Below are 27,488 nucleotides of genomic sequence, written 5' to 3'. Positions count from 1 at the left end.
GTAGTATCTCTCAATAAAGTATATCATTGTGATTCAACACTTATGCTTGTGAGATATTTATTTACCCATTTATAGTGAGCTCTGTAGGCTGTATATTATTATTTTTTGCTCTGCTGTGTTTAGGGCAGATTTGTGCTAATAAATTGGTTCTACAAGTGTGGGTAGGTTGGGGTTTGGATAATGATAGGGGATAAGGGGGGGTCTGGATGATGACAGTGGGAGTCGGGATGCTGACAGACGAGGGCGGGATGATGACTGGGGGGATGATGTATGTCCCACCCTAGGGGTCTCGGCTTATATTCGAGTATATATGGTATATTCCAAGTTATCTATTTCCAGTGACTTCTCAATTGCTGTGACACTACATCTACCTAAATATGTCATCATAACCAGTATCCGTAACAGTATCCGTAATCGGGAAGCCACATCATGCGGACGGTAACTCAAACTCAACTTCTTTGGAGTATATTACTGTGGCATTGTACTTGTTTATCATCACCGCTAGACATTTGGGGGCTGCATTTTGTTTTTAACCCCTTAAGGACCACAGGTTTTTCCACTTTTGTTTTTGCCTCACCTTTTGCACCTACAGACTCATATGAGGGCTTATTTTTTGCGCCATCAATTGTACTTTTTTAATGACATCAATCATTTCACCACAAACTTCACAGCGAACCTAGAAAAAAAAATATTAGAGGGGCAAAATTGGAAATTCGAATTCTACGCAGTGCACTTTTCGGTAAAAATGACACCAAATATTTATTCTGTAGGTCCATATGGTTACATACAATTACAAGGATACCCAATTCATATAGGTTTTTCTCTAAAATTAGTATGTTCTGACTCCTATAACTTTTTTATTTTTCTGTATACGGGGTGGAATGAGGACTAATTTTTTTGCACCGTGATCTGAAGTTTAATCGGTACCAAGATTGTTTTGATCAGACTTTTTGATCACTTTTGATAAATTTTTTTAGGGTATACAAAGTAACCAAAAATACGCAATTTTGGATTTTTTTTTTACGTGTATACCATTGACCGTGCGGTTTAATTAACATAATATTTTTATATTATAAACGCACGCGGTGATACCACATATGTTTTAGTTTATTTTTAATTACATTTTTTTTTTTTATGGGAAAAGGGGGGTGATTCAACCTTTTATTAGGGAAGGGTTTGAAGGACATTAAAGGGGTATTCCAGGAATTTTTTGTTATTTGACTATGCTACATGGGCTGTAAAGTTAGCGTAGTTCATAATATAATGTCTGTACCTGTGTGTGACGGTTTTCTCAATTCTTCTGTGATTTTCACCCCAATATTTATTTTTACCAGCATACAAAATGACTTGTCTCAGATTTTTCCCAGGTTGCAATGCGGCCGAGACCTGACTCACTAGTCAGCTGATGACAGGGAGCCTGTCTGCTTCAATGGGTGGAGGAATCGCTTGGTGGGAGAGAGATCAATCTTCAACTAATGCAACAGCTGTAGGCACCCTGATTGAAAACCACAGGTCTTTTGAATGGATACAGCTCATTTATATTTCAATGGCTGGGGTGGCTGATGTGTGGGAGGGAGGAAAATGGAATTATGGGATTTGTAGGCAAAAGAAGAAAACAAACAGGAAATACCAGTCCACAAAAAGCTAGCCACAGTGTTATGGTAATCTCACAATATAGCCATTTAGCCCCAAGACAAGTGCAGATCCTTCCTAAGCATGTCCATTACTGTCTGCCAGGTAAGTACAAAAAAAAAAATCACCTTATGGTGGATAACCCCTAACTATTTTTTTACATTTTTTTTTTTGCAATGTTATAGCCCCCATAGGGGACTATAACACGCAATACCTTGATTGCAGACACTGATCAATGCTATGCTATAGCACAGCATTGATCAGCGTTATCGGTGCTCTGTTGCTCCAGCCTGGATCTCAGGCAAGGAGCAGCAGAGCAACAATCGGGCAGCGGGATGCAAGGTAAGAAGCCTCCCGCTGTCCTATCAGCTGTTCAGGGCACTGCAATTTCCCTGCAGCGGTCCAGAACAGCCCACTGAGCTAACCAGCAACAGTTTTCTTCCATTTTAGACACCACAATCAACTTTGATCGCTGCATCTAAAGGGTAAATACCAGACATCAGCCCGATCGGCCATGTCCAGTATTATCAGTAGTATCACATATTGGCAGCCGGCGAAGGACGTAATTATATGTCATTAAGGGGTTAAAACACTGATGGCTACTAAGAGTAGGTGTTATTTGCAGGGTCTAAAAGAGTACCTATCATCAACTACACTTTCCCTAATCCCCCTCCCCATCTGTACCATCTGTATCAATACCTTTTTTTATTCCATCTTCGGTAGCTCAATATGGTGCTGTGTACGAGCGGAGGAAGCGGGCGGGGCCCAGCAGGTGCAAAGTCATCTGATGCCTGGCCGGGGCTTGCTTCCACCCTTCTTTCTGTATGCAGCTTCAGTGTCTCCTCCTCTCTTTTTGGCATTACACGTGCCATACAGAGAGGAGGAATGTCTGAGGACAGAGCTGCCATGCCCTGCAGAGATACGCGCACAGCGCTCACTCCCGCCTGTCTGTTTGACAGGTGGGGAGCTGTACTGAGTCTGCAATATCGGACTCAACAGCCTGGCCGGTATGAGTCCGACATCATTGAAACAGGGACTCCTAGGGAGACCCCTAGTGGCCAGAGTTTCAAAATGAAATTAGACATGAAAGGAATCTTTTTTTTTTTTTTTTTTTATAAAATCCAATTGCATATGAAATCTATATAGATTAAGGTATACAATATTAAAAACTATTTTTGATGAGGGGTACTCTTTAAATGGCCATTGTCAGATCCAATAACTTTTTATATGCTGTTACTGATGACAATTACACACATTTTGTAATATGGTTGTTTAAAATTTTCTGAATAGTTAATAAAGAAAGCGGCAACTGAAAATCCCACCACTAGGGGTCCCCATACCTACTGGGACACTAACCAGTCCTATAGCAGCATCAGCCTTGTTTATGAGTCATGGACAAAAGATGACTCATGGACAAGGCTGCATGAGCAGACAAACCAATCATCGCCCACTACTACAAGGGAGGACACGCCTCCTCCTGAGAGGATTTCTATTCCTGTGAGCTAATGAAAAGAGGTATTTTTATACTACATATAGGTGTTTGGGGCATAATGAGATGTACGTGGCCAAGATTAGGTACTGAGTAACATTTTTTATAGGGTCTGACAGGTACACTTTAACTGGTTAATGACCATGGACGTGTATACTCGTAGTTTAAAAAACACCCCCTTTCCAAAATTCCATATATAAAATATAAACATAATAAAAATAAACATATGTGGTATAGCCACATGCGTAAATGTCCGAACTATAAAAATATATTGTATATTAAACTGCAAGGTCAATGGCGTACGCGCAAAAAATTTAAAAACTCCAAAATAGGGTATTTTGGTCACTTGTTATATCATTAAAAAAAAAAGTGATCAAAAGTGCGATCAAAACAAAAATGGTACTGATTAAAACTTCAGATCACGGCGCAAAAAATAAATAAAAAAGTTACAGGGGTTAGAAGAGGACAATTTTAAATTTTCGTGCATGTAGTTATGATTTTTTCAAAAAGTATGACAAAATCTAACCTATATAAGTAGGGTATCATTTTAATCATATGGACCTACAGAACAAAGATAAGGTGTCATTTTTACTAAAAAAGGTACTGCGTAGAAACGGAAGCCCCTAAAAGTTAAGAAATTAAATTTTTTTCTTCAATTTTGTCACACAATGATTTTTTTCCCCTTCTCGACTTAGATTTTTGGGTAAAAAATAAGCCATCATATAAATTTTTAGGTGCAAAATTGAAAGGGTTATGATTTTTAAAATGTTAGGAGGAAAAAACAAAAGTGCAAAAACAGAAGAACGCTTGGTCCTTAAGGGGTTAACAATATAACAGGCTGAATTATTTATATTTGTTCATCCAGCACAAATGACAGTGTATAATTTATGTAGGCGATGGCTCACTATCCATGCAAGTGCTCCAAATAGCAATAAATTCACGGCTCACTATCACTTATGTGAAATTGGAAAAATAAGAATTTCTTGTGTAGGTTACCTGAGAATAGTTCCATCTGCAGCAAGTTTAAGAAAGTTTCCTTCTTCTAAATCCAGCACCAAGCCTTTGTTGCTAAAAACAATCAGCACAAAAACAAGTTATAAAACTAAGAACAAAGTATACCTTCAGTTCTTGTAGCCTCCCCAGTGTTAAACCACTGTGAAATCTCATTAAAAAACAAAAATCATTGAAAGTGAAGCATCTAGCTGTGTTTCCATTGACAGTAATTTTTAAAAGAAGCTTTACCTGTATTTGCTGCAAAGCTGTATGAATTCACAATACTTGCAGCAGCCACTACATGTGAACCCAGCATTAGCCTAGTTTCACACAAGGGAAATTTGGATGCCCTTTTGCACTTGTTATGGCTGCAGGGATTGGTCCAACCATAGGCCTAATGACCTTAACTGACAGCTTCATAGTTATCTATGTCAGTTTTGGTCAGGACGTATATATAATATGGACACAAATGTGTGTCGGTATTAGGCTCGTGTTAGACTGGCCTTAAAAGTAGTTATCCAGCGCAAGACTAGGGCAGTTAACTTTATTTTTAAAAAGTGACTTTTACTTACCTCCTGTGCTCCAGCATTGGCTCCACGGGCCTGCTCCCCGACTGTGCCCCTTTTCTGCTCAGAAATTTTTAAGCCTAGGCCCGGAGTGTCCCACAGCCCCTCATTCAATCATTGGCTGCTGCAATGTCCCACTTTTTTTTTTTTTTTTTTTTTTTTAATGCTGTGAACTGTATAAGTCTTCAAAAAAAAAAAAACTCTCCTGCTGTATAACCCTCTTAAACCTGACAGGAGAGACAGGCTACTTGATAGCCTTCCTTATACATAAGCTGATAGAGGGAAATCTGTCAAGTATGTTGTGGGTAATCCAGACTCTTAATGCCGCTTCTTGGAGTCCTGTCAAGATTACAATTGCTTTTTATTCTGAGACTACCTTGAAAGCAAACCTATCACTTGCAAATTCCCTATTAAATCGTATGTACTGTCACCAATGATACCTTTGAAAGGTGTGTCTGTGTTTATTCCGTTAGAATCTGCAATATTATGGGCTGCCCAAGAGTCAAATAGACAAGGCCTAGTGTCTGCTGTGGCCCTATGGACACAAAGCCTCTGTGCAGGCATCCCCTCTGTTTTACTCCTTGATTGCCAGACAGGGTTAGGCGCTGCAAGCATAGCATAAGCATTGCAGGTGCAATATGTGTCAGTCGAGGAGTGAGACAGAGAGGATTTTGTGCACAGAGGCTGTGGCCATAGGAACAGCACACCCTAGGTCACACTTCTGACTTAAATGACCTATAAAACTGCAGACAACAATGGACAAATCCTTTGGAGATGTCATCTTTATGATTTTACTGCATTTTATGGAACTTATTTGCAGTTTAATTGCAAATTAGCAGGTGACAGATTTGCTTATTCAAGCTTTTAATACTGATGTCCTGACTGTCGGGATCCAAACCCAGGCACTGCAAACAATCAGCTGTTAGAACCTCACTTGGAAGTCCTGAGAAAAGGACATAGATTTTTTAAATACTCAAATCACAATATATTTCAAACTGGATATATTTACCAGAAATCCCACTCTTCAGATGTCACTGTTAGCAAGTCTTCCTTATAACCTTTTTCAGCCACCAGGTACTGAGCAAAACTGTCATATATTAGCTGTTAAAGACATGAGACACATTTTAAAGACAGTGAGAAAAAATCTAAACATGCAATGTTGCAGCTCACAGGTTCCCATTCTCGAGAACATGGTTCCCCTGCATTCAGATTGTTATCCTCTATTCTGTGGATACAGGACAACTTTGTATGGAAAAAAAAAGCCTTAAAGGGGGGAGGGGGATATTTTTTATGTAAAGGTGCTTAGGGTGAAAGGACAAAGAACACATACTCAGCTGTCACCGATCCCCTGCCAATGTGGTCCCCATTGCTTGGAGTTGTCTGTTCTCCATTCTGACACATATAAAAGTCATACTGGCTGAGGAGGGTCACTGCTGTGCAGGGCTGGTGCAAGAATTTTTGCCCCCCCAGACAAAAGCTAATTTTGCCGCCCCCTTGTTTACGCCCATTGGTCCGCCCTTTGACACGCCCACCTTACTACTGGGGTGACACACTGTAAAAAACCTCCTCCTCATGCTGCTGGCTGAGCGAGTGGTTCGGATGCTGGTTGTCAAACTTTCTTGCGGCAGGCAGAGCGGAGCCCCCCGAGCCGGCCCTGCTGCTGTGGCCAATGATTGGCTAAGTAGGTATCACAACCACAATCAAGCGGGCTCAGCAGATATCTAAACTCAAGGGGTGCTGCTAAGTATATCCATATACAACATTAAACCACACAAGAAAAGTTGATATACCAAAAAAGCGCACATCCACTATAGAAGTAAAATTCAAGACATAAATTTTTAATGTTAAATTTAACATACATGATTAAAGCAAACAAGAACATTAAAACCCTTAAAAGGCACAAAAGCCACTACACAACAGGGGGGACCCCCTAAAAAAAAGGGTGAAACCACTCCCAGGACACCTGCACAATGAAATAATAGTCAATGCAGTCACATAGCCCTAAACACAGTCCCAGAATAAAGTGCACCATCATATGTATACTCTCTCCCAGTTCACATATACTACTTGTACTATAAACCTATAATAACACCAAAGGTAAGGCATACAACCTGGTTAGAACTGAGAGAGGAGGGCTAGAGACAGCAGATGGAGAATGGACATGCGGGTGCCCCCCTAGAGCCCCACACATTCCATTGTTCGTTGATAACTTCCTCACAACATCCCTGAGGTAGTTGTCGACGGACAACGGAAGCTTGTTTTTTTTGCGTGACTAATTTTACTTTGTAATGACACCTTTAATAATACTATAAAACATATCGCACAACCAAAAAATTTTGTGGGGAAATTTGAAAAGACTTTTGTAGGATTTAGCTTTTACAGTGCAATTTAGTGTCAAACTGACATGTTTTCTTTATTCTGTGGGTAAAAACGATTAAAATGACACCCATATTTACATGCTTCAATGGGGTTTAATGGGGTCCAGCACCCCTGCAGATAGTAGATAAGGGTATGATTGCTAAGGATGGCGACCACTGAGAAGCCCTATGATCTCAAGAATGGGGCCCAGTCTCGCCCTGTGAATGGAGTGGTGTGTCAGCACACACTCCATGCATTCTCTATGGGAGAGCCGGAGATACATGAGCTCTGAAATCGGGTATCTCCTGCACTCCCATAGTGCACAAAATACATAAATATGAGACAGACAAATAGGGGATAGATATATAGACAAACATTCTCCTGTCACAGCTGAATGGAAGCAGACAACTTATCTTTCCTGTACTGAGCACAGGAGGGGAGGTGCAGCACCTAAAACATTCCCCCAGGGAACTGGTAGCAGTCATCTCTGCCCCCAGCAGGACAATGTGGGAAGAAGCCATTCCTGCTTCCTGTCACGAGACTACACGGGGAGCAGCAGGAGCCATCACAACTGTTTTCTAAGAGCTGCTGACAGCTCCTTGTTTACTGTCTATGCCATCAATAGTTTAACAGCATTTTTCCAGGGGGACTGGCCATGACAGGCAGGTGGGTTTCCATTGCACTGAATATTTCTGAAGCCACTGTCCAGTTTCATCCACTCACCTTGCTGGATTCCTGCAGATGATACCGGCACAGAGTGTGGTCCAGGTCGAAGCCTATGACATCGCAGTCAGACAGCGAGAAGTGGTCGCTCATTTTTTTGGGTGGGAAGAAAGGGTGTGGAGTGAGGTGTGAACAGCGCGGTGTGTAGCACCCTGATCCAGGGCTGACCTGCACTTGATAAGTTCCGTCTCCACTGTTTCCCACTACTTTTTAGGACAGCAAAGGGTTAACCATTAAACACAAATAAAACAACCTTTATTCGATGTCTTAAACAATAACACAAATCTCACTCCACTAAGTGCATATGACAAAGTGATGTACAAAGTACCCTAGGGAGGGGTATATTGCAAGTATATGTAATGCCATGCTTCGATCCACACAGAGGCAAAAATGAACTGTCTTACATTATCCTTGCACCTACTCCATATTAAACAAGTGTGCTACAAAAATATGTGTGCTTGTTGGAGAAGCCAGGTCCAACCTTTAGATTCTATGATCGGATATCCCTACTGCCAGCTCTACCCATCCTCAGGGAACTGACAGAGCACCCACCATAATAAAGGTGACCCCTGCACCATACTCATCCTCGCAGATGTCAAGTACCAGCGCTGCTTGCTCAGGGGACCATTGCAACTCACACTCTAAAAAGGGCAACCCCAGCCCTGCAGTAACCTACATTCTACCTGTGCTCATACATGCCCCCAATGGTTTTCTAGCACCCTGGAATAGTCAGGGGAGTTGATACATATAATATTCAAAATAATGAAAAGGGGAAATTATGAATAAACTGGGCAACCTATATCAAATAACATACAAAGAGCAAATGCATGGAGTAATATACAGTTGTCCTAGCACTAATGGCACAATGGTAGCCCTCACTAAGTCAATGTGTGGCTACAAAACTAATCCCAAACCATTTACAGGAATTAAAGAAACTTACTAAAAGAGCCTCAGACAACATGCTATGTGAAGCCCCACCCCACTTCCTGTAAATGGAATGCATGGACATAATACTTCCTGTCAATGGAACGCATAGTCTTTCTACTTCCTGTAAATGAAACACATGGCCATATTACTTCCCGTATAATACTTCCTATTCATGAAACACACAGCCATACTGCTTCCTGTAAATTGAACACACAGCCGTACGGCTTCCTGTAAATGGAACGCACAGCCATACTGCTTCCTGTAAATGGAACACACAGCCATACTTCTTCCTGTAAATGGAACACACAGCCATACTGTTTCCTGTAAATGGAACACATGGCCATACTGCTTCCTGTTAAGCCCAGTGCTTCAGAAAGTGAGTTCGTCATATGAAAGCTTTGTCTGTTTGTTGCTAGGTAACCAGCTATGCCAAACACACCGTCACCTGGCAATTCCTAGCGGAGAGCTGGGTCAGGCTAAAAAGCCCATCTAAAGTTAGTCTCAACAGGGAGATGAGGTGTTAAAAAATAAAGAGTGCAATGTCAAATGGGAAGGGAGGGGACAAGGGGAGGTTAGGTATCCATGTCCCCAATTTATGCTCAAACATAGAAACATAGAAGGGTGTGTGTATATATATATATGTGTGTGTGTGTATATATATATATATATATATATATATATATATATATATATATATATATACATAATTACAACATAGGAAATACAGGACAGACCAAGAGCGAGGTAACATGACATAAACATGTTACAGGAGACATGAAATACATCTGCTCATATAAACCCTAGAGGTAACTGTATGCAAGCGGAAGATCCATTCTGTTTCTTTCTGGAATATTATCCTATCTCGTATTAGTATTTTATTCAGCTCCATCCCTGCAAACTTGAGACAAGCTGGATCACCGTTTTATTCACAATTTACATCCTTTGCCTATGGTTTGTCAGCATTATTAGCAACGTGACATGTGTTCCCTAATTCTGCATCTAAATTCCTAAATATTGTACCCAATATATTCCTTACCACATGTGCAAGATGTCTTATATACCATAGCCTTGGACATACAATGAATGTATTGCCTTATCTGTATTCTACTGTGGAAAATCTTACAGATATCCGTGTATTTACAGGTAATACAACCCCTGCACTTGTAGCGACTTGTAATGGGTTTGTTCAGCCATGTACTCTTAGTTTGTGGGGCCATAAAGTAGCTCCTAACCGATCCATCCTGTGAACCGTGTCCATGTTTGAACATAAACTGTGGTGTCATCATCATTGTTTCCCAAATATCAAGGTTCATTTTTAGTATCCAAGCTCAAACTCCCACCAGGAAACTAAACTCGCTGTGAACGCCCGCCGTGTGAATGTACCCTAAAAACACTACACTACACTACACTCATATGAAATAAACTACATATTCACACCCTAACAAACCCCTCCTCAGCCCCCTCATAAAATGACAAATGCCTTGTTTGCCCCTGTTTCCTAAACAGAGCCTTCAGCTGTTGCAAAACAACTGGAGAGCCACTGACTGTCCAGGCATGCTGGGAGTTTTGCAACAGCTGGAGGCACCCTGTTTGGGAAACACTGCCGTAGGGTATTTTTGGTGCAGGAGGCAAGCTCCATACTTGCATCCTGGTCCGCCCCATGCAAATCCCTAATTCAGGCCTTAAATGCTCATGGCGGTCTCTATTTCTGATGCCCTGTCGTATTTCAAGGCAGTTTAGTGCCACATATGGGGTATGTCCGTACGCTGGAGAAATTGCGTTACAAATTTTGGGGGGCTTTTTCTCCTTTTACCCGTTATGAAAAGGAAAAGTTAGGGGCTACACCAGCATGTTATTGTAAAAAAAAAATAAAAATTACACTAACATGCTGGTGTTGCCCCATTTCACAAGATGTAAAAGGAGAAAAAGACCACAAAACTCTGCTAAGTTAGTGATTTGCACAGGGGTGGCTATTAGTGACAGCAAAAAGGAAAACACCCACATGTGACCCCATTTTGGAAACTACACCCCTAAAGGAATGTAACAAGGGGTATAGTGAGCTTTAACCTGTGTTTGACGAATTTTCGTTAAAGTTGGACGTGAGAATGAAAAATTTAATTTTTTTCACTGAAATGCTGGCATTACCCCAAATTTTTCATTTTCACATGGGGTAATAGATGAAAAAGTCCCCCAAAATTTGTACCACCATTTCTTCTGAGTATGGAAATAACCCATATGTGGATGTAAAGTGCTCTGCAGGCGCACTACAGGGCTCAGAAGAGAAGGAGCACCGTTGGGCTTTTGGAGATAGAATTATGCTGGAATTGAAGGCCAGGTGCATTTACAAAGCCCTCATGCTGCCCTACATGTGACCCCATTTTGGAAACTAAACCCCTCACGGAATGTAACAAGGGGTGCAGTGAGCATTTACACCCCACAGGTGTCCAACAGGGGTGTAAATGCTTACTGCATCCATTATTACATTCCGTGAGGGGTGTAGTTTCTGAAATGGGGTCACATGTGGGGGCACCATTGGGGCTTTGTAAACGCACATGGCCCCCGACTTCCATTCCAACCAAATTTGGGGTAAAGCCACCATTTTAGTGTTAAAAATCAAATTTTTCATTTTTACGGCCCACTGTTCAAAAAACCTGTGAGGTGTAAGTACTTACTATAGCCCTTGTTATGTTCCTTGAGGGGTGTACTTTCCAAAATGGTGTCACATGTGGAAGGTTTCTGCTGTTCTTGCACAATGGGGGCTTTGTAACCCCACATGGCCCCTACTTCAATTCGAGCCAAATTCTCACTCAAAAAGCCCAATGGGGCTCCTTCTGTTATGAGACCTGTAGTGCGTCCGCAGAGCACTTTACGACCACATATGGGGTATTTCCTAATTTTTTCCTATTACCCCATGGGAAAATTAAAAATTTGGGGTAACACCAGTATTATAGTGTTAAAAATAAAAATTTTCATTTTCACGTCCAACTTTAACGAAACAAGCATGTTTCAGCGTTCCTGTTTTTATGGACTGCCGTTTGAGTGCTTTTACTGAAGTTCTTTTACCGCTGGCTATTGCTGTTTTCTACATAGACATATAGTATATTTGAATCAATATATAATTTATATGGAATGTCCATTTTCCTTACAAGCAGAGAGTTTCAAAGTTAGAAAAATGCAAAATTTTCTAATTTTTCATGAAATTTGGGAATTTTTCACTAAGAAATTATGCAAATATCGACAAATATTTACCACTAACATAAAGTACAATATGTCATGAAGAAACTATCTCAGAATCAAATGTATACTGTAAGTAAAACCATCCCAGAGCTATTAATGCACAAAGTGACAGAGGTCAGATTTGCAAAAAATACTCCCGTCCTTAGGGTCAAAATGGGCTCCGTCCCCAAGGGGTTAAGTAGTGGTAGCAGCCCATTTTAGGAAGAAGTAGTAGCAGCAGTAACCTTATTTAGGTAGCAATGACAGACCCTTTTAGGTAGCAGCAGCAGCAGCCCCCTCCAGGCATCAGCAGCAGCCCCTCTAAGTAGCAGCTGCACCCTCTAGGCAGCAGCCATCCCCTTTAGGTAGTAGAAGCAGCAGACAATGGTTAAAAAAAAAAAGACAAAGATACTCACCTGGCTCCCGTTGTCAGTGGCGTGTCCTCTCTTCTTTCTTCTCCTCCGCTCTGTGCTTTGGCGCATGATGACATCACTCATGCTCCAGAGCACAGCGGAAGGACGCTGTTCCTCTTGTGATTGCCCACGTAATGGGGTGGCCACAAGAGTGATTGACAGAGCGAGGAGCTAATGGCTCTTTGCTCTGTCAATACAGCAGAGCAACTCGATGGAGAGGGAGCAGGCTGTAAAACAGAAAACTGTGTCCCTGTGCGGAGGGTCACATTCCGCTACAGGGACACAGTATTCTACAGGATTCCCGTGGGCTCTGCAGAGTGGCGATGCAATGTTGTATGCATCACCACTCACATAGGGGGCGAGTTAAGTGGCTGTGAGGCCCCCTCCAGTGAGTACCCCTTTAACCCCTTAAGGACACAGCCCATTTTGGCCTTAACCCCATAAAGGGGTTCTCCGGTGCTTACACATCTTATCCCCTATCCAAAGGATAGGGGATAAGATGCCTGATCGCGGGAGTCCTGCCGCTGGGGACTCCCGTGGTCATGCATGCGGCACCCCGTTTGTAATCTGTCCCCGGAGCGTGTTCGCTCCGGGTCTTATTACGGGCAACCACCGGGCCGGCGGCGTGACGTCACGCTCCGCCCCTCAATACAAGCCTACGGGAGGGGGCATGATAGCTATCACGCCCCCTCCCGTAGGCTTGCATTGAGGGGCACGGAATGTTATAAGAGTACAGTGAGCATTTACGCCCCTAAGGTGTCTGGCAGATTTTTGGAGCAGTGGTCCGTGAAAATGAAAAAAAACCTGTCAAACGCCAGTGGCGTGTAAATGCTCACTGCACCCCTTATTAAATTCTGTGAGGGGTGTAATTTCCAAAATGGGGTCACATGTGGGGGGGTCCACTATTTTGGATCCGTATTGTAAACGCACAAGGCCCCCAACTTCTATTACAACCATATTCTCTCTCCAAAAGATCAATGGCGCTTCTTCCCCTCTGAGCATTGTAGTGCACCAGCAGAGCACTTGATGTCCACACATGGTGTATTTCCATATTCATAAGAAATGGGGTTACAAATTTTAGGGGGCATTTTCTCCTTTTACCCCTTGTAAAAATGTAAGATTTGGGGAAAATCCAGCCTTTTAGTGAAACTTTAACAAAAAGTCGTCAAACACCTGTGGGGTGTTAAGGATCGCTGTACCCCTTGTTACGTTCCTTGAGGGGTGTAGTTTCCGAAATAGTATGCCATGTGTTTTATTTATTTATCTTTTTATATGTTTGCTGTTCTGGCACCATAGGGGCTTCCTAAATGTGACATGCCCCCCAAAAAAACATTTCAGCAAAATTTGCTTTCCAAAAGCCAAATGTGACTCCTCTTCTGAGCATTGTAGTACGCCTGTAGTGCACTTGAGGTCCACACATGGGGTATTTCCATACTCAGAAGAGATGGGGTTATACATTTTGGGGGGGACATTTTCTCCTATTACCCCTTGTAAAAATTTAACATTTGGGGAAGAACCAGCATTTTAGTGAAAAAAAAATTTAATTTACACATCCAAATTTAGCGAAAAGTCGTCAAACACTTGTAGTGTGTTAAGGCTCACTGGACCCCTTGTTACGTTCCTTGAGGGGTGTAGTTTCCAAAATAGTATGCCATGTGTTTTTTTTTTTTCTTTTTTGCTGTTCTGGTACCATAGGGGCTTCCTAAATGTGACATGCTTTTAAAAAATCAAAAACTATTTAACCAAATTAGTGTGTTTAAAATCCCTCTATTTAACAAACCTATAACTTTTTAATTTTTTCGTATAAGCGTCCGCCTTATGAGGACTCATTTTTTACGCCATGATCTGTAGTTTGTATTGATACCACATTTGCTATATGAAACTTTAAATACATTTTTGTAAAAATTTTGGGTGGGAATATTGTGACAAAAAAGCAGCAATTTTGGACTTTTTTTTTAACGTTTACGCCGTTCACCATACGGGATCAATAACATTATATTTTGATAGTCCGGACATTTACGCACACGGAGATACCAAATATGTTTAATTTCTTTTTACACTTTCTGGGGGCAAAATGGGAAAAAGGGACAATTTATATTTTTATTAAGAGATGGGATTTTTCCACATTTTGTAACTTTTTTTTTTTTAACACTTTAACCCCTTAACCCCTTAAATGTACGTCCTGGTGAGGTGGTACTTAACGCACCAGGACGTACATTTACATGCCCGTGTCATGCGCGGCTGATCCCGGCTGCTGATCGCAGCCAGGGACCCGCCGGCAATGGCGTCCGCCATTAACCCCTCAGGTGCCGGGATCAATACAGATCCCGGCATCTGCGGCAGTGCGCGATTTGAATGAATGATCGGATCGCCCGCAGCGCTGCTGCGGGGACCCGATCATTCGTAACGCCGCACGGAGGTCCCCTCTCCTTCCTCCGTCCGGCTCCCGGCGTCTCCTGCTCTGGTCTGTGATCGAGCAGACCAGAGCAGAAGATCACCGAAAACACTGATCTGTTCTATGTCCTATACATAGAACAGATCCGTTTTAGCAATCATGTTATTGCTATGAATAGTCCCCTATGGGGACTATTCAAGTGTAAAAAAAATGTAAAAAAATGTAAAAGTTAAAGTAAAAAAAAAGTTACAAATCCCCTCCCCCAATAAAAAGTAAAACGTCCGTTTTTTCCTATTTTACCCCCAAAAAGCGTAATTTTTTTTATAGACATATTTGTTATCGTCGCAACAATAATATAAAAGTATGTAATAATGGGTATCATTTTAATCGTATTGACCCTCAGAATAAAGAACACACGTCATTTTTACCATAAATTGTACGGCGTGAAAACGAAACCATCCAAAATTAGCAAAATTGCGTTTTTCGTTTTAATTTCCCCACAAAAATAGTGTTTTTTGGTTGCGCCATACATTTTATGATATAATGAGTGATGTCATTACAAAGGACAACTGGTCGCGCAAAAAACAAGCCCTCATACTAGTCTGTGGATGAAAATATAAAAGAGTTATGATTTTTAGAGGAGGAAAAAATGAAAACGTAAAAATTAAATTGTCTGAGTCCTTAAGGCCAAAATGGGCTGAGTCCTTAAGGGGTTAAGGACCAGGCCATTTTACACCTTAGGACCAGAGCGTTTTTTGCACATCTGACCACTGTCACTTTAAACATTAATAACGCTGGAATGCTTTTAGTTATCATTCTGATTCCGAGATTGTTTTTTCGTGACATATTCTGCTTTAACATAGTGGTAAAATTTTGTGGGAACTTGCATCCTTTCATGGTGAAAAATCCCCAAATTTGATGAAAAAAATGAAAATTTTGAATTTTTCTAACTTTGAAGCTCTCTGCTTGTAAAGAAAATGGATATTGAAAATAACTTTTTTTTGGATCACATATACAATATGTCTACTTTATGTTTGCATCATAAAATTGATGAGCTTTTGCTTTTGGAAGACACCAAAGTGCTTCAAAGTTCAGCAGCAATTTTCTAATTTTTCACAAAATTTTAAAACTCACTATTTTTCAGTGACCAGTTCAGTTTTGAAGTGGATTTGAAGGGTCTTCATATTAGAGATACCCCATAAAAGACCCCATTATAAAAACTACACCCCCCAAAGTATTCAAAATGACATTCAGTAAGTGTTTTAACCCTTTAGGTGTTTCACAGGAATAGCAGCAAAGTGAAGGAGAAAATTCACAATCTTCATTTTTTACACTCGCATGTTCTTGTAGACCCAATTTTTGAATTTTTGCAAGGGGTAAAAGGAGAAAATATTTACTTGTATTTGTAGTCCAATTTCTCTTGAGTAAGCACATACCTCATATGTCTATGTAAAGTGTTCGGCGGGCGCAGTAGAGGGCTCAGAAGGGAAGGAGCGACAAGGGGATTTTGGAGAGAACATTTTTCTGAAATGGTTTTGGGGGGGCATGTCACCTTTAGGAAGCCCCTAGGGTGCCAAAACAGCAAAAAAAAAAACACATGGCATACCATTTTGGAAACTAGACCCCTCGGGGAACATAACAAGGAATTAAGTGAGCCTTAATACCCCACAGGTGTTTCATGACTTTTGCAAATGTAAAAAAAAAAAATAATAATTTTTACCTAAAATGCTTGTTTTCCCAAAAATTTTAAATTTTTACAAAGGGTTAAAGCAGAAAATACCCCACAAAATTTGAAGCCCAATTTCTCCCGATTCAGAAAACACCCCATGTGGGGGTGAAAAGACACTACAGGTCTCGGAAGAGGAGTAGTCACATTTGGCTTTTTGGAAGCAAATTTTGCTCTGGGGGCATGCCGCATTTAGGAAGCCCCTATGGTGCCAGGACAGCAAAAAAAAAAAAAAACACATGGCATTATATTTTGGAAACAAGACCCCTTGGGGAATGTAACAAGGGGTAAAGTGAACCTTAATACCCCACAGGGGTTTCACGACTTTTGCATATGTAAAAAAAATATATAATTTTACCGAAAATGGTTGGTTTCCCAAAAATTTTACATTTTTACAAAGGGTTAAAGCAGAAAATACCCCCCAAAGTTTGAAGCCCAATTTCTCCCGATTCAGAAAACACTCCATATGGGGTCGAAAAATGCTCTGCTGGCGCACTACAGGTGCCAGGACAGCAAAACAAAAAACCACATGGCATTATATTTTGGAAACTAGACCCCTTGGGGAACGTAACAAGGGGTAAAGTGAGCCTTAATACCCCACAGGGGTTTCACGACTTTTGCATATGTAAAAAGATATATATATTTTTTCACTAAAATGTGGGTTTCCCCACAAATTTCACATTTTTGCAAGGGTTAATAGTAGAAAAAAAAAAAATTTGTAACCCCATCTCTTCTGAGTATGTAGGTACCCCATAAGTGGACATCAAGTGCACTGCAGGAGCGCCACAATGCTCAGAAGAGAAGGAGTCACATTTGCAAACTTTGCTGAAATGGGGGGAACATGTCGCATTTAGGAAGCCCCTATGGTGCCAGGACAGAAAAATACCCCCCACATGGCATACCATTTTGGAAACTAGACCCCTTGAGGAATATAACAAGGGGTAAAATAAGCCTAAATACCCCACAGGGGTTTCAAAACTTTTGCATATGTAAAAAAAATATATATTTTTTTCACTAAAATGTGTGTTTCCCCCCAAATTTTACATTTTTACAAGGGTTAATAGCAGAAAAGACACCCCATAATTTGTAAATACATTTCTTTGGAGTAAGGACATACCTTATTTTTTGATGATTTAGGCTTGGCGGGTGCACAGCAGGTCTTGCTTGAGTGGGAGCGCAGTCAGGGACCTTGAGCTTGATGTGGAGCCAGGATGTGGGACCCCCCCTCAAGGAGCATTAATGGGGGGAGCACTGAGCCCTAAAATAGGGGAACACTATGGGAGACAACGGGCCGTAACTGGGGTAGACAGGTGGGGTACAGAGGCCCGTAATATGGGGTACAGTGGGCCAGAAAATTATAAAACATAATAAAACAGGATATGTTCCCAGAATGATGACCCAGAGCATAGCCAAAACTAAAAAAAATATGCCCGCCCCAAACCCTATGCTTTGAATCATCATTCTGGGAATATGATGTGTGTGGCCGTCCCTAACCTGTTTCCTCAAATGCGCACCCACTCAGGTGGAGAGAGAGCGCTGCGCATTTGAGGCAACATAAAAAAGTCCCGGATGATAGTGACTCAGTGACCTTTGACCCATTTTTGACAAAACACCCCAAGATGTCTTATCGGTTTTTGTTTTGTTTTTTAAAGGTTTTTTTGGGCAATTTAGTGATTTATGGGGGTTATATTTTGGAATGTACTCTGGACTTGGTACATTGGTTAAATTATGGAAAATAAAAAAAAAAGGGAAAATTTAGGGCTCCATGGAAGTGTGATACTCCCTGAAGCAGTCTATGCAGAGGCCCGGATTATCTGGGCAAGTGTCACATTGATACCTGGTGTCCCTCCGCATCCCTTTCCTGTAACACACTCTGCATTTTTTCTGGGTTCGTCCCTTCTTTCCACTGTGGGGGATCACACCTGCAAAGTGCTGGCCTGGGACGATCCTGGCGCCTACAACTCCAGACCCTTGGGAAGTCCGGCCTGATCTTTCCCGGTCAGCAAAGATCAGGAACCTTAGGACTTCTTCTTGGTACGGGAGGAATGTCCCTGTGTTGCCAGCGTACTGGGATAGTACAAAAGCGTTGTACATGGCAACCTGTACCAAGTAGACCGCAACTTTTTTGTACCATGCCCGTGTTTTCCGCATGGTGTTGTATGGCTTGAGGACTTGATCTGAGAGATCAACTCCCCCCATATACCGATTGTAGTCCAGAATACAATCGGGCTTGAGGACCGGTCCCACGGTACCTCGCACAGGGACAGGGGTGCTGCCATTCCCATGAATAGTGGTGAGTATAAGGACATCCCTCTTATCCTTATACTTCACCAACAACAGGTTATCATGGGTCATGGCACGGGACTCACCCTTGGGGATAGGCGTCTGGACCTCTCTGGTTCTTCCGCACGGTCCCACAAGCGGACGTGGATCTGGCGGAAAGGGATTTGAACAGAGGGATGCTTTTATAAAAGTTATCCTCGTACACGTGGAAACCCTTATCCAGCAATGGGTGCACAAGGTCCCAAATGAGTTTCCCGCTAACACCCAGAGTGGGGGGACATTCTGGGGGTTCAATACAGGAATCTCGTCCCTCATATACTCTAAACTTGTAAGTGTACCCGGAGGTACTCTCACAAAGTTTGTAGAGTTTCACGCCATATCGCGCCCGCTTCGAGGGAATATACTGGCGGAAGATGAGTCTCCCCTTAAAACTGATGAGAGACTCATCTACCGAGAGGTCCCTGAGGGGTACGTATGCGGGGGGGGGGGGGGGGGGGGGGCAGGGAAGTATGTACTGTGTGGTGCTTGGTGTAAATAGTGTATTACAGTAATAGGAAAAAAAAAAAAAAAGCTGCGGCCAAGCCAACAAAAAAGAAAGGGGTGGCAAACGCAGCTCCCTTAACCCCTAATAGGACCCGGGGTAAGGGATCAGGGACCTATTAGGGGGTCAGGGGGGGATTTTTTTTATGAAAAAAAAAAAAGCTGCGGCCAAAAAAAAAGGGGGGATGGCGCATGCAGCTCCCTGAACCCCTAATAGGACCCGGGGTCAGGGATCAGACCCTAATAGGACCCTGGGGACCTATTAGGGGGTCAGAGGGGGGGAGGTACTTTTTTTTAACTTCTTTTTTACTTTTATGTCACTTTTTAACTTATTGAACTCCTACCTGTCCCTGTAATAAGCTTACCCTATTCTAAGGCTCCTGAGGGGGCTCCGGAGCTCCGAGGGGGGATCAACGGCTTCTTCTCCCTGCTGCACCCGCTGACTGAACGAAAACAGCGGGTCCAGCAGCGGGAAGGAACCTCGGCATTTGCACAGCATGCCTGCTGAATGATTTCAGCAGGCATGCTTTTCCGATCTCTGCCCGGCGCGCAGGGATCGGAAAACGCCAGGACGTACGGGGACGTCCTTGGTCCTTAAAGCCCAGAGTGCAAGGACGTCCCCGTACGTCCTTGGTCCTTAAGGGGTTAAAGGAGTACTTAGGTGGAAAACCTTTTTCATTTATTTATTTATTTTTAATCAACTGGGGCCAAAAAGTTAAACAGATTTATAAATAACTTTGGACAAAAATTCCTTCCAGTCCTTCCAGTTCTTATTAGCAGCTGTATGCTACAGAGGAAATTATTTTCTTTTTGAATTTCCACAGTGCTCTCTGCTGACACCTGATGCCCGTATCAGGTGTCAGCAGGAGCAGGAGAAAATCCCCATAGCAAACTATGCGGCTCTGGACAGTTCCTGACACGGACAGAGGTGTCAGCAGAGAGCAGTCAAGCATCGGGAGGGAGCGCATGGTCCCTGAATCCCTGACTGCCGGCAGGGCTGGGATTCGCATCGCGGGACGCGCCCGCATGCGAATCCCAGCTTGTAACTCACCATACTCCTCTGCAGCCTCCTCCTCTGTGTCTCAGCCCCAGCACGTCCCCGTCGCTCTGAAATTTATTAGTTGTTGCACCTGACACTACATAATTAGTTGTTGCACCTGACACTACATTATAAAGTCCCTGCACCTCCCACACTTCCCTGCCGGACCTTCAGTGCCCCTAGCCTGACATTAAGCGACCCATATAGCCTTTTAGCCTTACCCGTGTATCCAGACCTTCCGCTACGTTATTAGACTCCGCACCTTTGCCTTCTGCTACGTTTGACTACGCTACTGACTTATCCTTCGGTACCTCGCCTAGCCCAGCTACCTGTGTGGTCGAGCCGTGTCAGGGATAGCGACCTGGGTGTCGCCTGCCGCAGTAAGCCCATTCTGCCTTGCGGCGGGCTCTGGTGAATACCAGCGGCACCTTAGACTCCCCTCCCCGATACGGTCCGAGTCATACGCCACACAGGTTAGAGGATCCACATCCAACGCTGTTACAGCAAGATCTGGCCATGGATTCCGCTGGGGTTCCTCTGCCTGATAGTCCGGATCTTGCTTCCATCGTGGCGCTCCAGTCACAGCAGTTGGCCCCGCAGGCACAGTAGTTGAGCCAGTTACCCGCCATGATGCAGCAGTTGCTAACTGCTCAGCAACAACCGCCACAGCCCCTTCCTGCTCCGGTGTTGCCTCCCGCTCCTGCAGTCCTCTCTGGATCAAAACTCTGCCTGTCTCTTCCCGAGAAATATGAGGGGGATCCCAAGTCCTGTCATGGTTTCGTGACTCAGTGCTCCATTGAACTCATGGCGGATCAGTTCCCTACGGAACGAGCAAAGGTGGCCTTCATCCTCAGTCTTTTAACTGGAAGGGCTTTGTCCTGGGCAACTCCGCTTTGGGATCGCAGTGATGCTCTCCCAACCAATCTCCAGGTGTTTCTGATGGAATTTTGGGGTGTCTTCAAAGAACCTGTTTGAGCTTCCTCCGCTGAGGCGGCATTGCTGAGTCTTTCTCAGGGTAACCCCTCTGTGGGCGAGTATGCTATTTGTTTCCGTACCCTGGCATCTGAGTTATTATGGAATGATGAAGTTCTTTGCACCACCTTCAAGAGAGGATTATCAAGTCAAATCAAGGATGTCCTCGCTGCCCGGGAATTGCCATCTAATCTGATTGAGCTTATACAGTTGGCATCCCAGATTGATATCTATTTCTCAGAGCGATGTGAGGAACTACACCAAGAAAGGGAGTCTGCACGACCTCGGTGCTTTCGTTGTCTGGCACCTGTCTTCTAGCAACCACCGCAACCTTGTCCCTTGCCTCCTGCAATGGAGACTATGCAGGTGGATCGGTCTCGCTTGACCTGCATGGAAAGAACTCGCCGACAAACAGAGAATCTATGCCTATACTGTGCCGGTGCAGATCACTTCCTCCAAGATTGTCTTCTGTGTCCTCTGGTTTGTGGGAGAGGCCTCCCTAGGTGTGAATACCACCTCTTCATTCTTAAATTTGACGGTCCAGCTTTTCCTACCCTCCAAAGAAATCATCTCCGTTCTTGCCTTTCTGGACTCAGGCTCCGCCAGAAATTTTATTGATGCTTCCCTAGTATATAGGCATCGTCTGCCAGTGTCTCACCTGTTAAAGCCTTTGTACAGCTCTACGGTCAATGGTGAAAGACTGGACTGTACTGTGTTATATCACACAGAATCGTTGTCTATGCAGGTCGGAGTTCTGCAGGTTGTCCTTCTATGTTCTCCCTCATTGTACCTTGGTTGCAACTCCATGCTCCACAGCTGAATTGGAAGACTGGAGAAGTTCTCTGCTGGGGTCCGCATTGCAACAACCACTGTATTCACATACGTATGCTTAAATTGGAACCATCATCTTGTCCTCTGCCTGGTTTGCCTTAGTTTCTTCAGGACTATGCTGATGTCCTCAGTGAAAAGCAAGCTGAAGTTTTACCACCGCATCGTCCCTACGATTGTCCCATTGACTTGCTACCCGACACCACACCTCCCAGGGGCAGAATCTACCCTTTGTCTGTTCCTGAAACAACTCTGGCCATGTCTAATTACATCCAGGAGAACCTTCAGAAGGGATTTATCAGGAAGTCCTCTTCCCCTGCCGGCCCCGTCTTCTTCGTGGAAAAAAAAAGGCGGGTCTTTGCAACCTTGCATCGACTACCAAGGCCTGAATAAAATTGCAGTAAAGAACCGCTACCCACTTTCTTTAATCTCGGAGTTGTTTGATCATCTGCGAGGTGCCAAAATCTTCTCTAAATTGGATCATTGGACATTTTGAGTATCTAGTGATGCCATTCAGACTCTGAAATGCTCCAGCAGTCTTCCAGGATTTTGTCAATTATATTTTTCATGACCTCCTATACTCCTGTACTGTTGTTTATTTGGATGACATACTCATCTACTCGCCCAATATCCAGTCTCATCGCTCTCACCCCCGACAAGTGTTACAGCATCTCTGTGAAAATCATATCTACACTAAACTAGAGAAATGTAGTTTTGAAAAAAACAGCCTTCCATTTCTGGGGTATATTATTACCAGTCAAGGTCTACAAATGGATCCCAACAAGCTGTCCGCAGTACTGGACTGGCCTCAACCTTTGGTCTTGAAAGCAATTCAGCGCTTCCTCGGCTATGCCAATTACTATCAGCAATTTATTCCTCATTACTCCACTCTGATAGCCCCCCATCATCTCGCTTACCAAGAAGACTGCTAACCCAAGAGTTTGGACTCCTGAGGCTGAAGAAGCTTTCAAACAGTTAAATTCCGCCTTCACTTCGGCTCCTGTTCTATCTAGACCCGATCCTAGCGAGCCATTCATCCTGGAAGTGGATGCTTCATCATTTAAAGCAGGTGCAGTGTTAACGCAAAAGTCTTCTAAGGGGAGAACTTTAACCTGTGGATTTTTCTCTAAAACCTTCTCCACTGTATAGAGAAATTATACCATCGGAGATCGCAAGCTCTTGGCCATTAAGTTGGCTTTAGAAGAATGACGTCACCTCTTGGAAGGCTCTGTACACCCGCTTACTATCTATTCCGACCACAAGAACTTGCTCTATCTCCAATCTGCCCATCGTCTCAACCCCCGACAGCCTTGTTGGTCTCTGTTCTTCTCAAGATTTAACTTCTTGATCCACTTCTGTCCTGCAGAGAAGAATCTTCGTGCTGACGCTCTGTCCAGATCTTCCAATGTTCAAGGCCTGGAATCCCATTCTCAACATATTATTTCCCCTTATCATCTCATCTCAGCAGTGCCAGCGTGTCTTCAGCACTTGCAACCAGGGAAGACTTATGTACCTCCCCGTTTAAGACTCTGAGTCCTGAAATGGGGTTATTCCTCTCTACTGACCGGTCATGCTTGTCACGCCGAGCGCTCCGGGTCCCTCTCCTCCCCCGGAGCGCTCGCGGCGTTCGGCTCCTGTCCGCAGCACCCCGGTCAGACTCGCTGACTGGGAGCGCTGCACTGTTTCCCCTGGCGGGGATGCGATCCGCGCGGCGGGACGTGCCTGCCCGCGGGTCGCATCCCGTTCTGTTTGCCTGCCCCGTCCTCCTTCTGTTCAGTCCCAGTACGCGTGGTCCCGCTCTCTAGGGCGCGCGTTCGTCGGGTCTCTCAAATTTAAAGGGCAAGGGCCAGTGCACCATTAATTGGTGCCTGGCCCAATCTGTTCCCTATCACTCCCTAACATATATAAACCCACTTCTCCTTCCTGTCCTCGCCAGATCTTGTTGCCTTGTGCCAGTGAAAGCGTTTTGTGAACCCATTGCCTGTGTATTCAGATCCTTGCTGTTGCCCCTGACTATGAACCTTTGCTACCTGCCCTGACCTTCTGCTATGTTTGACCTTGCCTTTGCCTTGTCCTTGTCAGCCATCAGAGGGGTTGAGTCGCTACTGGGTGGAACGACCTGGGGGTTACCTGCCGCAGTAAGTCCATCCCGCTTTGCGGCGGGCTCTGGTGAAAACCAGTAATCCCTTAGATTCCATTCCCCTGGTACGGCCCACGCCATCGCCCCTCTGGCACAGAGGATCCACTACCCGTGTCCTCCCCGCATACCAGTCTGGATCCTGACAATGCTGGAATTCGTAAGTCCATACAGCTTATTTCCCGACAGTATTGGTGGTCCACTCTAAAACAGGATGTTGTTGATTTTTTCCGATCTTATTCAGTTTGTGCCCAGGACAAGACGATTTCTTGTTCCAAGTTCCAAGCCTGCTGGTCTACTACATCCTTTACCAGTTCCAGAGCAGCCCTGGACCGATATTGCAATGGACTTTATTACTGACCTTCCCTCTTCTGGCGGAAATACGGTCCTTTGGGTTGTTGGGAACCGATTCTCTTAAATGTCTCATTTTGTGCCTCTACCGGGATTACTCTCTGCACCACAGCTTGCCAAGTTGTTTCTCTGCCATATCTTCCACCTGCATGGATTGCCCTTCCGACCGAGGAGCCCAGTTTGTCTCTAAGTTTTGAAGGGCTCTCTGTTCACACCTTCAAATTAAATTAGATTTTTCTTCGGGTTACCACCCTCAATCCGATGGACAGGTCGAAAGGGTGAACCAGGTCTTTGGAGACTATCTTCGCCATTTTCTTTCCGCTCGCCAAGACGACTAGGCCAATCTGCTACCCTGGGCCGAATTTTCGTACAACCATAAGGATTCTGAATCCTCTGGAACTTCACCCTTCTTTATGGTCTATGGGCTTCATCCTCGTCCACCTTTACCCTTATCCACTTCCTCCAGAGTTCCCATCGCTGATGAACAAGTGTGGAATTTTGTCTCCATCTTTCAAAAGACTCGTTACTCTCTTCTGCATGCCGCCACTCGTATGAAATCACAAGCAGAAAAGAAAAGACACCCTCCTCCCGAATTCTCTCCAGGGGACAAAGTGTGGTTGTCTTCCAAGTTCATCTGCTTTAAGGTACCATGTTATAATCTGGGCCCTCGCTATCTGAGTCCTTACAAGAACAAAAAATGTTTAAACCCTGTGGCTTATTCTTGCCATCTGCCTTCCTCTCTCCGGTTCCAGAATTCTTTTCATGTATCTCTTTTAAAACCTGCTATCCATAACCATTTTTTTTAAAAAGACTTCACTCCTACTCCCATCTCTGGTATCTCCGATGTCTATGTCGTCAAAGAAATTCTGGATTCCAAGTTTGTCAGAGGAAAACGTTTTTCCTTGTTGATTGGAAAGGATTTGGTCCACAGGAAAGGTCTTGGGAGCTGCAGGACAACATTCTAGACCGTGACCTTATCCACAAGTTCTTGTCCTCAAAAGAATCCCAGCCCGTCACTCACCATACCTTGCTGCCGCCTCCTCCTCTCTGTCTCAGCTTCGTTGCGCGCGTCCCCATCTCCTATGGTGCGCGTGTGCCAGAGCTCTGAAATTTAAAGGACCAGTACGTCCTAATTAGTTGTTGCACCTGACACTACATTATAAAGTCCCTACACCTCCCACACTACCCTGCCGGATCTTCAGTGCCTCGAGCCTGAGATTAAGCGACCCTTATAGCCTGTTAGCCTTACCCGTGTATCCAGACCTTCTGTTACATTATTAGACTCCGCGCCTTTTCTGCCTGCCTTGACCTTCTGCTACGTTTGACTACAGTACTGCCTTATCCTTCGGTACCTTGTCTAGCCCAGCTACCTGTGTGGTCGAGCCGTGTTGGGGGTAGTGACCTGAGTGTCGCCTGCCGCAGCAAGCCCATCCTGCCTTGCAGCGGGCTCTGGTGAAGACCAGAGGCACCTTAGACTCCGCTCCCTGATACGATCCCAGTCATCAGCCACACAGGTTAGAGGATCCACATCCAGCTCCATTACATTCCCCTTCTATGACTTCTGATATACTCCTTATTTTTCTTCTCCCCCTTTTTTGGGTACTTTCTATCGCCATTTTTTACATTCATGGCCATGATCCCCTTGTTAATTTTCTCCTGCGTCATTACCCGTTATTTACCTTGCAGAGTCACGTGCCTCGTTCTTCTGAGCTCGCGCTCCATACTGTGCAGCTCAATTCATATCTCCTGCTTTCCCGCCGTTACCTCACATTACTGCTGTCAGCTCTGCCTGTCACACTGCTCCGTTCTGCTCGTCTGACGACATCTCCTCTCAGACCTCGAGACTCCCGCGGCTCTGCATTCATCTGCCTATACAACTCCTCCTCCACCTTTATTAATTCCTTGTATTCAAAGAGGATTTAGGTATATATAGATATATATTGATTGTTTAGTTCACATTTATGGCTTAGTTCACATTAGAATTGTGTTCTGTGTCTGGATATAAGAAGACAGGTATGCTGAATGTATTGAGAAAATGCGCTGTGGATCCGTCCATGTGAACGAGCCCTAACCCCTTAAAGGGGTACTCTACTGGAAAACCTTTTTTTTTTCTAAATAAACTAATGCCAGAAATTAAAACAGATTTGTAAATTACTTAAAAATATTAACCCTTCCAGTACTTATCAGCTGCTGTAAATTCTTTTCTTTTTTAATTTATTTTCTGTCTGACCACAGTGCTCCCTGCTGACATCTATGTCCATTTTAAGAACTGTCCAGAGTAGGAGCAAATCCCCATAGAAAACTTCTCCTGCTCTGGACAGTTCCTGACATGGACAGAGGTTTCAGCAGATAGCACTGTGGTCAGACAGGAAGGAAATTCAAAAATAAATGAACTTCCTCTGGAACATACAGCAGCTGATACATACTGGAAGGATTAAGATTATTAAATAGAAGTAATTTACACATCTGTTTAACTTACTGGCACCAGTTGATTTAGAAAAAAATATTTTTCAGTGGAGTACCCCTTTAATGACGAAGCAAATATTAATTTCAGTTTTTTTTCCCTTCGTTGCCTTTCAAAATCCATAGCTGTTTTAATTTTGCATCTACAGGGGCATATGATTATTTTATGCAGGGCCAATTGACCTTTGAAATATTTCTCTCATTTTATAATAAAATCTACAGCGAAACAAAAAAAATAACTATTTGTGTGGTGAAATTGAAAAAGAAAAGCTACTTTTGGGTTCATTTCTATGCAGTGCACGTATGGTTAAAATGACATTTTATCTTTATTTTGTTGGTCAATACAATTACAAATATTACCCAATTCATATATATGGTGTCCATATTAGGACATCATCAGGCATCAGCCTAATAGCCATCATTCCTCCTCCCTCATC

The 27,488-nt window shown here is 43.6% G+C and overlaps 2 protein-coding genes across 3 annotated transcripts in view; one reads left to right on the top strand and one right to left on the bottom strand.

Annotated features, from left to right (window-relative positions):
• The window catches only part of NT5DC1 (5'-nucleotidase domain containing 1), a 417,176-nt gene extending 408,265 nt beyond the window's left edge, over nucleotides 1–8,911 (bottom strand). The window contains exons 1-4 of one of the 2 annotated variants that reach the window (XM_056566365.1): nucleotides 8,872–8,911; nucleotides 7,762–7,967; nucleotides 5,690–5,781; nucleotides 4,118–4,189 (exon numbers count right to left, since the gene is read on the bottom strand). In XM_056566365.1, the coding sequence (XP_056422340.1) occupies nucleotides 4,118–4,189; nucleotides 5,690–5,781; nucleotides 7,762–7,854 (257 nt within the window). In that variant the 5' untranslated portion in view covers nucleotides 7,855–7,967; nucleotides 8,872–8,911. Of the gene's footprint in view, nucleotides 1–4,117; nucleotides 4,190–5,689; nucleotides 5,782–7,761; nucleotides 7,968–8,701; nucleotides 8,800–8,871 lie in introns of those variants that run through there. The other variant, XM_056566366.1, reaches the window with a different exon arrangement.
• Nucleotides 8,912–9,145: 234 nt separating this feature from the next.
• Nucleotides 9,146–27,488, top strand: part of FRK (fyn related Src family tyrosine kinase) — a 154,549-nt gene continuing 136,206 nt past the window's right edge. Inside the window, exon 1 of the mRNA XM_056566367.1 lies at nucleotides 9,146–9,182. The gene's annotated coding sequence lies outside the window, so the exon portion shown is untranslated. The remainder of the gene's footprint in view (nucleotides 9,183–27,488) is intronic.

The sequence above is a fragment of the Hyla sarda genome, chromosome 3, assembly GCF_029499605.1.
Source record: "Hyla sarda isolate aHylSar1 chromosome 3, aHylSar1.hap1, whole genome shotgun sequence".
In the NCBI taxonomy this organism is placed as follows: Eukaryota; Metazoa; Chordata; class Amphibia; order Anura; family Hylidae; genus Hyla; species Hyla sarda.
Note: the sequence above shows the minus strand (reverse complement) of the source record. Positions and strands in the feature narration are given on the sequence as shown.